We start from the raw sequence: 15,786 nt of genomic DNA, 5'->3' as shown, positions 1-15,786 counted from the left end.
GAAAAGGTTGTGCTTTCCATGACACTGCTGGTTGCTGGCTCTGTAAAAGTGCAGTAACGTGATTTATTAGCTGGTACAAACACATTTGAAAACATCTGCTTCAATGGTGGTGTACTCATGTCACACTACCATCAGGACTGACAACCTTTTGGCCTGAGCAGGGCTAAAAAATAATGCTAATGAGACAATGTTGTTCTGGGACACCTCCCTGGAATGTCAGGTACTCAAATACAAAGCGTGTTTCCTGGAATTTAGTACCTACCGCTAAAGAGAAAGATTTTCATGCATGAGATCAATAGCAGTCTTTCCTTTCAGCATTCCTTACTCAATCAGATCTTTCTGAAGAAAGCGCACTTGACAGAATGCCATAGCATTGTCTGTTCTCCTGTAATTTATTTGGATCAATGTAGGAAAACAAAGTCCATGGGAAGAGCTTATCCTCAGCTTCAGAGCTTCCTTAGTGCATTCCTTCCTAGAAATACCCTGGGAGTACTTAAAGCCGCTTAAGAAATCCACTCGGGTCCCACAGGGATGGTTACTACTTTTAGCATACATTGGAACTGTTTTGATGAAGTATCGTTAGATCTGAGCACAGCATGAAGAAGAACAGAGCAGAGAATGGATCAGTTGCTAATTCCCAGTAAAACCTTGGTGGCTACACACTCCTTAGTAAATTCCTGTGCTAAACATTGAAGCCTGTAGAGAAGCTCTGCAGTAAGAGGCAAAACTGCCACTTTTCTGAACAGGTTTTTATGTCCCATTTGTGTGACTTATAGTTAAAGATCCATTTATTTCTAGGCCATATAGCCAGAAAGCAGGGTAAAGAGGATTTGAGGTACTGATTTCAAAAGTATGCAAAAGCATTTCTTTGTCAGTGATGGAGTAAAATGACACGGTCTTCTTCTGTAGCTCCAGAAAAACGCCAACCTTCAGTGGTTTATCCTTGTGTAATAACGTTTCTTGATTCCTGTGCCATGCTGACAGCTGCTTTCTGGGACCTAGCCATTCCACACACCAGGAATGCTCCGTTCTTCCTAGTTTTTCCCTTTTACCAATCATTTTATGAGCAACTCCAACAGCCCATCCATCACTGTCCTTGGTAATTACTTCCCAGTAGTGGCACCCAGTAGAGAAGCTCTGTGAACACATCACTTGGCTGATGCAGAATCTATTGGGTGATGGTCCATAGTCAGTTGGGTGGCTGGAAACCATGACTTTTCTGTTCTGGGCTGTGATTGCTAAGCGCTCATAGACTCTTCTGAGATCAAAAGTCACATCATCTGCCCCTAGAAGAGAGAAAGGAAAATATTCTCAGTTACAGGCAACAGGAAGGCAGATCCCCTCTATTTACATGCATTCTAAATGGCAGTGGATGTGGCTCCCTATTCAAGAACAGAAATGAAAACCAATAATTATACAATACACATTAATCAAAGTTCAATACTGCAAACCAGCAAGAACCATCATCCAAATACTAACAACTCTATCCTGAGCATACTGAAACATTTAACGGGCACAATTGTGTAAACATCCATGATAGACTCATCCACTCCAGTGGGAGGGTGGAGGTACTACTCACAGTCTCATAAAAAGATGACCCTTTTGCCAATAATAAATGGGATGCTTAATAAAACTTACAGTCATCTTTTTACTGAGACATGTTCTTGCATATTTTATCTGCAAAACTATTTGTTTTGTGTTTTAAGCTACAGCTGCACTACTGTGTGTTGACTGTAAAAACATTTCTGTAAAAATGATGCAGAATTCAGACAACTGGAATCATTACAGCTTAACACAGTAAAGAGCAGTAAGGTGCAGTAACTGCCTGTGTTACCAACTCAGACTCTGCAGCCAGCATAATCTACAACACAGCTTATATACCTCCAGGAAGCAAGTTTCTTATCCTTTTTATCTTGCATATGCAGGCAGGTATAATATTGCCTTATGCTACAGTCACTGATTCATTTGTGGCAACCTCATTGTTTTCCTGTGCTTCAGGTGAACAGCAGATCTGCTGTTTATAAGCACAGTTTTCTTTAGCAAATCCACAGTCTCACAGTCACTTGAATATTGTTATGGAACAGTCATGCTGACTTGCATACTTACACTGGGAAAAACGGCTTGAATTCACTGGTTCTGGACTTTTAACTGCAGACTCTGGAGATAAGGAGCAGGCACTTGTCTCTTGACCCAAGTCTGGTGGTTCCACTATACATGGAAAAACTGAAGTGTTAAGGCACTTCTTCAAAATGTAAATAGGAAATATTCATGCTTCTAAAGGAAAATAAATAGCTAGGTAATGGTCAAAGTACAAAACAAAGAGTTGCTTTTTTGATTCTATAAAATAACTATAGACTATTTTTATCCATAATCAACAAAACACTGTACACTGCTATCCTGAGTGTGGTCAGAATGGAGTAGTCAGAAGAGTTAGATGGGCAAAGCAGTTGGATTTTCCTATGCATATAAGCCAGTTTCTGTCATAGAAGTTTTAAGTGTTCATTTATTTCTGAGTATCATGCATTTCTTGTGTTACTTGCATGTGCAAAGTCATTATTTAACTCTGACTGAAAAGCCTGACATTCAGCCCTAAAGCTTCAAAGGCTATTTCTCATTTTCTGTGACATTATAGTGTATATTCACAAGACTCATTTGCAGAGCTTTTCTGGTATAGTTACATAATACATTGGCTTCATCATGAAAGCTGTCCTCAAGAGTTCCTTCCCGACAGCTCTGCACTCTGATTCCTCAGGTTTGCTACTAAAAAATGATTGTGGAGCAAAGCTGTAAACTCAGTTGCTGAAATGATTGAGATAAGAAAAATGCTGAGTTAAAAATATGAATAAGAATCTGTGGGTTTTTTTTGAGGACCAGTGCTTGGAAAAGGCAGGGAGTATTGGAAAGGGTAGGAAGGGGAGGATTGCCCCTTGGTGGCAGTGGGATTTTAGATCAGTCTTGAGTTGCTCTCAAAAACACTTGGTGGTCTTTCTCCAGCAGAAGATAGTGCTGGGAGGAGAGCTCCATAGCAAAGGCCACACCTGATGTAGAGCTTTGCTTAGTCACAGCTTTCTGTGGGAGGGAATTTTGTGTCTGCTTTTAGCAAAGACTTTGCTGTTACATTACTCTATGTTTAGAAAAAAAATATTTAAATAGATTATGTCTCATTCTCCACTTCTGATCTGCATGTCAGTCAGTTCTCTCCTTTTGGGCTCCCATGAAAGTATAAAGTAATGATGCTGTCTCCAAAGCTGCAAGGGGTTTTATAATAATCACACAGATGCAGAGCTGCTTTCTCTGAAGGACCCTACTAGATCCACTCCCTCTAAGAAAGAGATTTCAAACTAAGGAAAACTCACCTGGTGTTAACTGCTCAGGGTATTTCTCCAAAAGCAAAATTTCCAACTTTCTCTTAAGAACTTCCACAGCACTTTTGACAACATTCAGTTTCTCATCAAGTGTAATTTTATCCATTATTGAAGGCAAGTCTCTGTACCTATGTCTCTCTGGTAGGGTGCTCTAGTAATGACATAAAAGAATCAAGGGGAAGGTGTAAACAATAGCAGTTATTTCATCTAGCATATCAGGTTATACTATAAAGCCAGAGTGGAAGAACAGCAGTTACCCCTCAAAAATCTTATTCTTTGTATTAAGAGCTTCCTTTATGGTATAATTATCTGAGAACTAACCTGAAATCTTACAGAAAATAAGAAAGGATAGTTTATTCTTAATGAAAAATGAAATACTCTGTTTTCCCCAAGAAAACTAAGAATGGAACTAATTTTTCTTGTATATATGTATATATATGTTTTACAACTTCCTTAAATATACATATGTGTACACAAACTTTCTCTTGTTAAACCTTCTTCTTGTTCCAGAATGCAAACCAAAATTTTTAACATGTATTAGTATGAGATCTAGGATAAATTACCTACAAAAGGATAAGCCTTATTTGCCTAAATTTAGGAATTGTAGAAATTCATATCTGAGCTTTTTCTCTTAGCCTGCATTTACAGCCTCCAAAAAGAAACAGGCCTTCTCGTTTGCAGGTAGGAGACTCAAGCAGGCCAGATGACTCATGCTCTCAAAGTTCTCATTTGTCTTTATTGTCTATAGCAGGACTCTGGACCACATACAAATACATAGTTACACCAGATGAATTCCAGTGTAGGACCTTGTAGCTTGGCCTGGAAGTCCACTTCTGTCTCCTGGCACTGTCACACGCAGCGAGCCCCACTCCAAATCCCTGCTAGCTAATTTGCATCACAGGTGTTTTTGTTTTCAACATCAAAACGGGCTCTGCAAACCTTAAAGTATTTTAACTGCCTCTTTTGAGAGGCCTTGACATATTTTCCCCAGAAATTGTTAGAGAGTACTTAACTTTGTGAGATCTTTAATATGTGTATATACTTATTCTGGAAAATAAGAAGATAATAAAGGATCTTACATTAACCTCAGATTTGACTCAGGACTGGATTTAAGCCATGCAGTCCTTACTTCACTCCAGCTTACCAATATCCTTGGAACAAATCTAGTTCTAGACTGCATTCCCAGACTATGCCTTTTCTAGTATTTTTTCCCTCTGAATATCTCACTCCAAACTCTCCCTGGTAACAGCAATGTCTGTGGATCACTGTCTCGACTGAGAATAGTGTAGTGGGGACCTGGAAGTGCTCTGTACATATTCAGCTATCCAAGACATTTAGCCTAAGTTTCTACTCATATTCTGCCACTCCATAACTTACTGTTTCAGCTGTGATGTCTGCGAGCCTGTTCACTTCAATGCAGAGCTGCTGAATAGTCTCTTCAATTTTCTCTTCAGCTGCTTTTTGCTCTTGTTCAATGAACACCAGTGTGTGTCTCTCCTGTCTTTCAACATATTCCTTCATGCAACTGAAATCTCTTGTAATCTGGTTTTTGATCTGAGATGTATATTCCTGAATGGCAGAAAACATGGAAGTTCATTGTTTCATTAGGACAGAAGTGTGGAATATGAGAAACTACTGCCCCACCTAACATGCTCTTTGACTGACCCTTGCAGAGGAGAAACAGCCACCTTTATTCAAAGGAATAAAGTATATTTGACACTATCCTGCACTACCTGAAATCAGATTTTGGGCATGTTAAGGATTTTTACTATTTTATGGCCAGCGGTCTTGGCTAGACAGCTCATAAAAATCACCATTCCCTCTTTATGATTTGCATTTTGCATCTAACAGCACTGGAAACATTCAGCTTACTCCTGGGGTAGGCAGGAAAAGGCAACATGCACAATTCCAGCAGCCTTTGTGCTAGCCAAAGCAGCAGTTAATGCAGCTGGTGCCATTGCTCATCCTCATCAATAACAACTGAGGTGTGACAGCAAAAGAAGGAAACAAAAAGGCAGATTCCTGCTTTGGGCTGAAAGACTGCAATGGAGTCAGCCTCTCCAGGAGGCAGTGGAAACAAAAGCTAACTGCAGGTAATGAATGTACAATGTGTACCTTTGTTTTACTGAGCTCTTCTCTCAAGAGGTGGATGGTCTCTATAGTCGCTTCCATTTCCTTCGAGATGTCCTGTATCTCTTCCTCCTTTAAAATGACACATTGGACCATTTATCCATATACCCCTCTCAAAGAAAGCATGTCTATGTTAAGCAGCAGGATAAAAAAAATCCCTACATCATAGTTAATCACTGGACTGCTTGAGGGGTCTGAAGACACAACTAATTCTGAGGGGAAATCGTAACAATGAAGTCAATATGCAACAGTCACCAATGACATGTTCAAATATAATTAAGCTTCAGACTGCAGAGACTGAAGATTACATTTTATATACATATGTGCTAAAATAATGAGAGTCAACAGGTTTTTCTCATCTCTTTCAAGTTTGGGAGTTATTTCAAGCAGAGATCTAGGTAATGAACCAGTCCCATTTTGTGCCATTCAGCTGGGTGGAGCTGTAGCACTGTATAATAATGTTATGTGTTCTTTCGGCAGTCTCCAATGCTATGCTGATGCAATAACTAACACCCAGCACAGTTAACTATTACTATGGTACATCAGCTGAACACACACAGCTATCAGCTCTTTCAGTTCAGCTCTGCAGTCCTCAGTGTATCAGATGCCGCCCAGACACTGCTTTAGCTAAGCCCGTCTGCTCAACATACACGATATTGTTACGACAGCGCTAATATTAGCACAGGAAATGCAAAGCATCCGGGGTGGAGAGCAAAAAGATAAAGTTCCGTGAGTCGTGGCCATGTCCCCATGTTCACGACACCATGGGTTGTCCCAGAGTGTCCCGGGGAGGAGCCCCGCTCCGCCTCTGTCCCTACCTTATCCCTATGTCGGCTTCCCGCCGAGCTCTGGTCGTTGCAGGCAACAGCTGCGGAGAGCTTCGGTTCATTCTGTGCTTCCAACTCTTCTTCCTTTACCTCTTGCTGGACCAGGTTCACCAAAGCGGCCAGCTCCCGGTTGGGCCGCAGGTCCTTCAGCTCGAAGCCCTCCCGGCAGAGCGGGCAGACTGCGCGCTGCTTCCCCTTGCAGTACTGGAGGACGCAGGGCCGGCAGAAGCTGTGGCCGCAGACCGCGAGCCGCACCGGGTCCGCGAAGTGCTGCAGGCAGCAGGCGCAGCTCAGCTCCACCGCGCGCAGCAGCCGGCCCAGGGGCACCGCGGCAGCCATGGCCCGGCGCGGGGCGGAGCGCAGCCGAGCGGCGCTGACTTTCGATTTCCCCGGCTCCTCTTCCCGTGCTCCGGGAGAACGCCGGGGGGGCGGGCTCTGCCCCGGTACCTGCTGCGCTGGAGACCTCTGGGTTCCACCGGGACCGGGCAGCCCCGCTCCAGCCAGGAAACCCGGTGCCAGCCCAGCTCCTCCTCTGCCGGCAGCCTGGTCCGAGGATTCGGGTTGACTGCAGACATGAACTGTAGCCATGCACTGCAGAGCGGTCCATGACCCGGCCATGACTTTTACTGACTCTCAAAAAAAGTTGCTGTTATCTGCACAATTTCATTTTCACAGGGAAGTTCCCGGTTTTGTAACCATCAGAGTTGCTGACAGGGCTGGTCTGGGGAGCAAGCAACATGGCACAGCACCACACAGAGCCCCATCTGTGTGAAGTTTAGCGACTGGATGGCCAGAGCTATCGTGAGGTCATCCTGGGTTAGTCAGTTCATTTCAAAATGACAGTAAACCTACATTAAAGCAAACGAAGACATTGTTCCTCATACAAGCGAGGAGGTGCTTTCCTATTCATTTTGAGGGCTGCAGGATTAGGCTGTTGAAAAGATTTGCTGAACCAGCATGTGAACTAGAATGAATCATGTTGCACAGGGAGAGAGGGAATACAGGGAGGTTCATGGGATCATATCCACAGGCAAAACTGCTGCAGATTGCTCAGAGTTGGGGGGCGATGAGCTCACTGAGACAGGCAGAATGGTGATCCCACTTAAGCTATTCTTCTGCACTATTGGGGGGAGGGGGGGCGGGGGGGGGAGAAGAGAGAGGGAAACAAAACCAAACCCAAAGAGTTAATCTTGCTAATCCCTGCAAGTATTAGCACTTCCTCGTTTCTGCAGAAGAGAACTATTCCGGGTATCTAAGACTGGCTGGCAATTGTCAGCAAAAGATGGAAAACCAGAAACTTAGTCTGCAAGACTTCCTCTTGATTTGCAAACTAAGGCTATTTGAAAAGAAGAATTAAGTATCTGAATGACTGGCTGCTTGGTAGAACCAAATCTCAGACTTTGTATTGAGGAAGAAAATACTTAGTGTACCCTATCAGTGCACATCTTCATCAGTTCCTGCACAGAATGGATGTGAATGGTACCTGATCAAGAAGTACCCTCCACTTCAGTGCTCGTCCTCATTCATCAAGTGTCTCCGAGCAAGTCATTGGAGATAACACTTTCAAAACCAGTTTCTGCTTTTCAATTCTCAGACTAATCAAGCTCATTAAGCTTCAGCTGTCTTTTAGGTGCTGAGGCAGATCAGCATATGTTCATCCTGTGCTCATCTGGGTTTGTTGGGCACTATGTGGAAATATTTGGTATTCACATGTTGGATTTGCAAATCATTAAAAAGTCAAGCAATAGAGATTGTTGAAAGCAAGGAGCAATGAATGTTTGTCATTAGAGCGAGTCCATTACAGTACATCCACAATTCTTGAGTTTTATTTTTTACAGTGCTGAAAATGCAACACTGTAAAAGACACTGAACCCACTTGGTTGAAAACCACTATGTTCCTGTCTGGAACAGCCAGATGGAATGCATGAATCTGCTCCTCCCTGAGAAGTACATCCAGTGACTCCAGTATGAATTGGTATCTAAAATCTATCCAACAGATCCCGCTGCATCATCCTTATAGGAGACAGTGCCTTTGCCCCTCGGTCACTATGTACCCATGTGACCAATGACCCCCCGTCACTGGCAGGATACATGCCACTGCCTGGATTGTCAGGTATGTCCTTCAGGATGTACAGGAGTCCTTCTGACATCAGATCAAGGCAAGAAAAGGAGGAGCTGACATAACAGCACCTGCAGGAGTCCTCAAGGAAATGCATGCCAGTCCTGGGGTCGGACTTTCTCCATTGACTTGGTGTTTTTTTCCATGAGACAACACTGGATGATTCATCCCCGTCAGGCTGGGAAGTCCTCCTCTGCTCAAAAGCAGCAGAGGGTAGGAAGAAAGAAGGCACTTCAAGTGAGGTTCTGCAGGGGCACAGATCATTTCTGAATAACTGCACTCCCCCTTACCCATTTCTCTGTTGCCACCCTTCCTGTGCCTGTGGTTTTTGAAGAAGCAGCCCCTTGTACTAGAGTCACTAGGGCCTGGAGCACCATCCTTGCCAACAGAAAGAGGCCACAGAGCAACGCCAGAGCCCAAGAAGTGCAGTTCACCAGAACTCAGTGCTAGTCTTAACCAGTCAAAGGCTGGGCAATGACTCCATTTAAGGCATCTATCCACTCCCTCTGCTCTCTTTCGTTCTCGCATATAAACACGAACTCTCTCGTTGGTGTGACCACAGTGATCGCTGGTTTCTTCTTCACCCGGACTCCCTGGGGCACACCAGCTCGCACTTCATATCCCTCATCCATGGTTCCAATTAAAACCTGGCCCTGTGCAAATGCATCCTGGAAAGACAGAAGCAGAAGACAGCCATTAGCTCCAGCAGACACTGTGCTATCCAAACAGCTCAGCTTCAAAGAGATCTACTGACAAGGGAGATGAGCTCTTGAGACTGAGCCTGCTTCAGTCTTTTGCAGCCCGTGGAAAAACTGGATGAGAACAGACCCTTCCCTCCTGATCCACCTTCATGTGGAATAGCAAAGAACACTCCTCTTACCAGTGGTTTTTTAAAGTACATCAGGTTCCTTTCTTGTGAATCCAGGCAGAACCAGCGCACCTTAAAGGGCTCCTTCTGCTGCAAGGAGATGGTACAAGTTCTTTAAAGACCAAGTCCCACAGGGAAGTTCCACCTATTCAAGGCAGATCCCTGGAGTGCTTAAATGTCTCAGAGACTGAGTTCAGTTTAATTCATCCCCATAATGGGTAATGGGCGAGTTACTGCTGTGTGCAGCCCTCATCCCACCTTCTCCCTGGGTTCACACTAGAGATGTGCATTTAGTGACAATCATTTGGGTAAGACAGGCAAGTTTGTTTCTACCAGTGATCAAATTACAGAGATTAAGAAAGTTGCAGCAAATGGATCCATTGAAAGCACTGCAGAGAATGATTCCTGGGCCAGTGGTGCTAATGTGCAATCACTGTTCAAACAAGACCTCAGATCTTCATCTTCTCCTTCACCATGCCTGAAAACTCCCCCTCCTGTTCCAAGAGGTAGTGGCCCAAATACTTTCCTACAAAAACCCAAACCAAACCACAGGCTTCACTGTGGAGGATTTCTCAATCACACTTTGCTGCTATAGGCAGATGTGATTTATGTGCTACAGACTTTAAGAGAAACGGGGAAGTAGGGGAGTCAGCATGTGATGTTCTGTTCTAGCAGGAGCTGCAGTTAGCAGATAACAGCAATCCATTCTGTGTTGCACCACAGGACTTTGCATGTCCACTGCCAGCTAATCCATCTTGCTTATTCTTCAAAGAGGATTCCCCTTCCTAGTCTTATTTTCCACACAAAATAAAACATGATCCCCAAGAACATGACAGGCTTGAATATAAAGTCTTTTATCAACCCAGGAAGCGTACAGTCACTCAGCAAATCATTTACTAGCAAACATCACAGAATTATCAAATACTCTCCACCTGGAATAATCTTGTTTGTGTACTGCTAAGTATGTGCTTACTTTTGGTCCCGTTTTCTCCATGTATCCTTCCTTGATATAATTTCTTGTGATCCTGGGTATGAGCTGGAAGAATACAAACACAAAAAAGTCTATGTCTATCCCAGCCCAAACCAGGACAGCATGTCTCATTCAAGCTTGCTTTGCTGTTCTGTTTCTGTCAAAACTAATCACCGTCAATTTTGGCTTTTGGGGTCTGGGTTTTTTTTTGGCTGCTCAGTAAAGGGAAGTCTGAAATAAGAAGGAACATAAGATTTTTGAAAGATTACACTTTATAAGGACCACATAGAGACTTTTAGGCCTTAAAAGTTGACAACGGTTTTGCATGTTATGCAGCGTGCCCTTTCTTTCTCCCTCTTCTGGCCATTCCAAGACCCATACTCTGCTGTTTGAGCACCTGACTGACAGTAGTGAGAAAATGTTTCCCTGTGCTATGTTTACAGAGCTTCAAGCCCTGTTCAGTTCTCACCTCAGGCTCAGGGACATTTGGGAAGGTTGTTCTGAGATAATGGTAACGTGCTGCCCGAATGGCATTGAACCAGTCAACAATCTCCTAGGGAAAACAGCAAACACAAACATAAAGACAAGAAAAGCAAGTAGGAGTGCTGCCTCTCTAAAATGTTTTTCTCCTTTCTTATAGCCTCTGTGCAAGGATGTACTTTTGTACCACAAAAACCTTTGTGGTACTCACCTTTCCACTTTCGTGATAGACAAAAAGGTTCCTTCTTTGACCATCTGTGTTGTATGTGATCTGCAGCCCATGAGCGTGTTGGATTTTATCTGTCTGGAACATTGCATTCAGATTCTCAATGCTGATAATGGCTTTTGGACCTCCAAACTGTGAAATGAAAAACATCATATTAAAGTGCTCTCAGGGAAGGTAATGGAGGACAGATTTAGCTGTATGAGAACTAGCTCATACATGTATGAAGAAAAAGCAGACATCCTAAAATACCTGAATATTGGATATGCCCAAAATATTAAGCCTTAATTATGTGCTACATAAAATCACTTTCAAAGAGTGATTCCCTTGCCTTGACAAATGCTGAGCTGCTATTTGAGAGGGATGTGTCTGAACTGCAAGAGGTGGGTCTATCTATCTCCAGCCTCAGAGCTGGAGAACAATTAGCTACACCCCCTGCCAAAGGGAGACACATTGAGGATGGTGCTGCAGTAGTTGATGAGAGAATATTTTGCTAACAGCTGCTAACAGATCTCTTCTTCATCTTGCTGTTCAAGTGCCAGTATCCATTTCCTTTGTTCACTAAGCAAAAGGAGGCTGCATTGTTAAGATAAAGGATGAGGAAAAGTGCAGAATCTAAAAGAGCAATTGCTTAAGATAGCACATATGTTAATGGGAAGACATCTGGGCTCCTGCAAACACAGGCTGGCCTTGCTTGCAAAACTAGAGACAAAGCTATTTATGCTGGGTTTTGCTGGTGAAGAGCAGGGTTTGAGGATGGATGTTGACCAGCTACCTGCAGCAAACTCTGACTGAGGAACTCACTTCTTTGGTGTAGTACTTCATCACTCCTTCCCTTGCTGATAGGAGAAATCGTCTCTTACGGAAGTGCCTGTTTTCCCGTCCACGCTTCCAGAGGAATCCTTCCCGGCTGCCTGCATATCGGACCAAGGTAAGCGTCAGAGAAGGGCAGCACAACAGCAGGTCTGTTTATCTAAGTGGGGAGGTGGCACAGAGTATCAAGTCTCTTCTCCAGCTGAGAATTTTTACCCCATATGAAAAAAATCAGTGGAGAACGAGAGAACTCATCTGAATACACCCTTGCACTTGTCTGGGTGCCTGCACATCCAAGAGTTCAAACACGACAAGCTAACCTTAAAGATCTTCACAGCTGCACACATAACACTGCACTGCTGGCTTTAACACTAACACCTTTGCCCTGACAATCCTAACTTTTACCTGCAGAACAAGGATCTTGGCAGACTCGGGTGGCAACAAATTCCTCACGCTCATATTTAGCTCTAATCCATTGTTCTTTTAAAACCCTGAAAGAGGAAAACATGGATAAAGCTGATCTGCCTCTACTCTTATTTTTTCACCAGTCAACCAAAGAGACCTGTAGAGGGAAGCAGTAGTTCAATAGCTGTGAAAGACTGCAACAATGAACACCCCATCTACTTACAAGCAATCACAGAACTGGGGTATGTAATAGTAAGGAGGGACTTTTGCCTCATATTTAGTTTTGGCACAGAGGTTCCCATGCTTCTTCATAAACTGAAACACAAAACAAGGTATGGTTAGGTAAGCAACTATAAAATCAATACCATGTCATTAATATAAAACGAGACTTGTGTTAAAGGGAGCACTGCACTTTTTTGCTCAGTGTTGCCATAACTCTCAGTGCATCTCTACATACATCTACAAATTCCCTTTGGCACGATAGATTGCACTTTTTAGGTGGGAGCCTTTTTCAGTATTGACAGTTCTGAACCAGATGGGAAGAAACAAGGGATTGCAGTTGTTGATTAAAAGAACAAAAGAAAATAAGGAGATAAATTAGTTATGATCTCCCTGTGCCTTATTCTCCTAGACATCGACCGTGATTATATTATTAACACAATTCAATTGAAAGATGGGAGGCTGAGCCAATATTTAAGAAGAGTACGTTGATTTCTGAATAGAATATAGTATCTGGAAATATCTGTGGGCTTCTAAACCACAGTGAGGAGTTACTGTGTGCTGTAGAAAAATATACGCTGCAGGTTGTCAGAAACCAAAATTCACCAATGCAATTTGATCAAGTAAGTCATTAAAAACCCCCTAAAGTTACCGATGGAGTTAACTTGACCCTGTGTGGCTTTGTTCCTCTGTCCATGGTGGACAACAGGAATTGCAAGGTAAAGGAGGGTATGATGAAATGTGGAGGAAAGCAAGTGAATTACCACTTTTTCCTCTGTACCTCTATCAGATCGTTCTCCCAGAAATCAAGCCGAAGGGATTTGACCTTGCTGATCTGAGGAAGATTGCGATGGATTCCAGAACAGTTCAAACAAATGAATATTCCAAGTTTGTAAGAAGCCCACTCTGGATCTAGACACAAACAGGAAGAATGAACTGATACATGAGAAAAGACACAGCCACTGGCAAGGGTGAAAAAGCTTATGTGGTGCACAGCCCAGGCTTCACACATAATACATCAAATCCCATGCTATTGTTTGTGGCTGTCGCTTCACTGTGTTCAGCGCAACAGCACCTGCCTTCCCCAGCACCCCTGCATTTGTAGGCTCTGTCAAGGATTATTTGCTTGAAAATGAATGTGACTGTGCAGGCAGCCGAGGAGCCACAGAAAAGCTCAGCTATTAGTTCTACACGAAGCTGCTGTTGCTGAATTAACAACGGAAGGATGTTGCAGACATTGAGCGCTACTGAGTACAACTGAGTACAACCACTTAGTGCAAGGACTTGTGTCTGCTGCCTCCCCTGATGCTGAGGCATCCGAGTGCTCTGGCAAACCCATTTCCTTGGACAGCTGCACCTTCATTATGTCAGCCTCTTCTTTCCCCTTATCACATTAAGCAGAAGCTCCTTGTTGTCTTCTTCCAGCTGCTGTAAGCTACTGATTTACTTCTCACTTTGAGGAGGGTGACTCCCACCTCTACCAAGCGCAGGGTGCCGGCCCGCAGCGGGCTTTCCAGCAGGCCTTCGGGAGCCCTTCTCCACACCAACCCCACTGCCCAGCCATTCCCATGGAGCTGGAAAACCGCCTCATGCACTGCCTACAAATAACCCTGGCGAAGCTGCCGCTGCACCGAGGCCGCTTCCTGCCCCTCGCTGTCCCCCGCCGGGCTGAGGGGAGCCATGTCCCGTACCCCCAGAGCACGGCCGCCCCTCAGGTCCCGCCGATGCGGCCACCTCCGAGGCGGGACCCCGCCTGCTTCCCGTGCTATGCGAAGTGAGGGGACGACAGCCCCGCTGTGGGGAGCCGGCTCGCGGGGTGGTCTGCCCGGGTGAACGGGCATTGCCCGGCCGGCAGCACGGCCAGGGCAGCCCGCGGGCCGCTCGCTTGTCGCCACTTTCCTGTCAGGAACACGGAGGGAAGGGCGGCGGGGCGCTGCCGGAGGAGTCCCCTCACCTGGCATCCCGCAGTCGGCGCAGCGGCTGTTCCCGGTGCCGGCAGCCCTCTGCAGCTCCAGCAGCACCGTCTTGTTGCTGTCGCGGTCCATCATCACCGCTCGGTGCCCGGCGCAGCCCCGGCAGAATGAGGAACTGGGGCGCGGCCCCGGCCAGGCGCTGCCGGGCCGAGCCGCCCCTTCGGGCCGCCTCCTGCGGCGGGTGGAAGGGGGAGAACGGCGGGGCCCGGCCCGGCGCCAAGGCCCGCGGCGGCAACGGCTCCGGAGGAGCTGCGCGGCACCGAAGGGGCGAGAAGGGAAACGCTGCGAGGGTGCAGGGCTCGGGACTGCAAATGTGAGTGAAAATGTGCCCCGTTCGAGGTAAAGCTGGTGCCCAACAGCCCGTGACTTGGTACTCGGTTTAGCTAAGGGAGGAAAAAGACAAAAGTGAAAAAGTAAGGATTTCCAAAGTTAATTAAATCAGAAATAGTGTAAGAGATATTCAAACATTTCTCATTTTACTAGTTTCAGATAAAAATTTGCATAGTTAACTTGCATTACTTTATGGCACTGTATTATGCAGTTCTTCGGTAAAGTTTAGGTATAATCTGGTAAACCCACAGTGTAGTGTGCAGATGACACAATTCTATACCAGAGATGTATTATCACTCGAAAGCACTGACATGTTTTTTCCATCTTTTTAGGTACTGAAGAGCATCGTACCTTTGATCCATTTTTAAATAGTGTGAAGCCATGAAATAAACAGCAGCAGAGTATCTGAGGAGTTGTTCACCTACCTACATAAACTCTCTTTTCAGCACTTACCCTTTAAGAACTGTTTTATACTCCAATGTAGAAATAGGTTTCATTTTCCCTAGAGATCATTGTTGTGCAAGCCATACAACACAGGTCTTTTGCTAGCTGTTGTGGTGCCCTTACAAGTCCTGTCAAATAAAAAAGAGAAATCTCTGACATTTGCACAGTGGTTATTTATATTCAAGACAACATAGAAACACACCAAAAACCCCCTCAGCTGTTGGTCAGTAGCCCCACTGTGGCACACTCAAAAGCTGAGCTTCAGTGTCTTTCTGCACGTCCTTCCCAGGCTCAGCCGTCAAGATTCAGTCCTCATAAAAGCCCTCAAACAGGGCAAGAAGTGATAATCTTGCTTGGAAAGGGATCCTTCCATCCCACTTTATAGTATTAACACAGAATATGCTTGCAAGAACATGCCAAAGCTTAACTGCTCTTTTTCTGTATTACTCATGGGATTGTAGAATAACGTCACCTTCATTTATGTTCTAGAAAGCAATAGTGGAATGATAGTAAAAAGAAAGCTTGAAACTTGACTGAGATGTCAACAAGAACATGTTTGCTGTTCTTAAATTATTGTACACGTAGTAATAAGGACTGCTTAAATAGGGTGCAGAGTCATT

At 44.6% G+C, this 15,786-nt stretch overlaps 2 protein-coding genes across 3 annotated transcripts; both read right to left on the bottom strand.

The window, feature by feature from the left end:
- Nucleotides 1-368: 368 nt before the first annotated feature.
- Nucleotides 369-6,690, bottom strand: RNF135 (ring finger protein 135). The gene is made up of 6 exons (XM_057418482.1): nt 6,314-6,690; nt 5,481-5,567; nt 4,743-4,934; nt 3,357-3,516; nt 2,107-2,208; nt 369-1,286 (listed from the first exon to the last, which is right to left on the bottom strand). Exons 1-6 carry the CDS (start codon nt 6,659-6,661, stop codon nt 751-753), a joined length of 1,425 nt encoding a protein of 474 aa, XP_057274465.1. The 5' UTR covers nt 6,662-6,690; the 3' UTR covers nt 369-750.
- Nucleotides 6,691-8,130: 1,440 nt separating this feature from the next.
- On the bottom strand, nt 8,131-14,578 carry ADAP2 (ArfGAP with dual PH domains 2). 2 transcript variants are annotated; one of them, XM_057418495.1, is made up of 10 exons: nt 14,374-14,578; nt 13,201-13,331; nt 12,424-12,515; nt 12,201-12,286; nt 11,787-11,896; nt 10,971-11,117; nt 10,749-10,832; nt 10,283-10,345; nt 9,322-9,399; nt 8,131-9,109 (listed from the first exon to the last, which is right to left on the bottom strand). In XM_057418495.1, exons 1-10 carry the CDS (start codon nt 14,465-14,467, stop codon nt 8,894-8,896), a joined length of 1,101 nt encoding a protein of 366 aa, XP_057274478.1. In that variant the 5' UTR covers nt 14,468-14,578; the 3' UTR covers nt 8,131-8,893. The 2 variants fall into 2 exon arrangements, with proteins under 2 accessions (XP_057274478.1, XP_057274479.1); XM_057418496.1 differs by having other exon boundaries at nt 9,322-9,396.
- Nucleotides 14,579-15,786: the final 1,208 nt, after the last annotated feature.

Source organism: Pezoporus wallicus, unplaced genomic scaffold, assembly GCF_028554395.1.
Source record: "Pezoporus wallicus isolate ANWC-B61680 ecotype Strahan unplaced genomic scaffold, APGP_CSIRO_Pwel_v1 contig_3710, whole genome shotgun sequence".
In the NCBI taxonomy this organism is placed as follows: domain Eukaryota; kingdom Metazoa; phylum Chordata; class Aves; order Psittaciformes; family Psittacidae; genus Pezoporus; species Pezoporus wallicus.
This window is presented reverse-complemented; position numbering and strand designations above follow the sequence as displayed.

Bases quoted from the DNA above. Each gene is read 5' to 3' on its own strand.
- RNF135 (XM_057418482.1), bottom strand. From the start codon at position 6,661: ATGGCTGCCGCGGTGCCCCTGGGCCGGCTGCTGCGCGCGGTGGAGCTG. The intron at 4,935-5,480 runs GTACACATTGTA...TCTGCCATTCAG, and splicing joins AAGAGCTCAGTAAAACAAAG to GAATATACATCTCAGATCAA. The intron at 2,209-3,356 runs GTGAGTTTTCCT...TTCCATGTATAG, and splicing joins CCCTGAGCAGTTAACACCAG to TGGAACCACCAGACTTGGGT.
- ADAP2 (XM_057418495.1), bottom strand. From the start codon at position 14,467: ATGATGGACCGCGACAGCAACAAGACGGTGCTGCTGGAGCTGCAGAGG. The intron at 13,332-14,373 runs GTGAGGGGACTC...GTTTGTGTCTAG, and splicing joins CGCCGACTGCGGGATGCCAG to ATCCAGAGTGGGCTTCTTAC. The intron at 11,118-11,786 runs GTGAGTTCCTCA...TTCATTTCACAG, and splicing joins TGAAGTACTACACCAAAGAA to TTTGGAGGTCCAAAAGCCAT.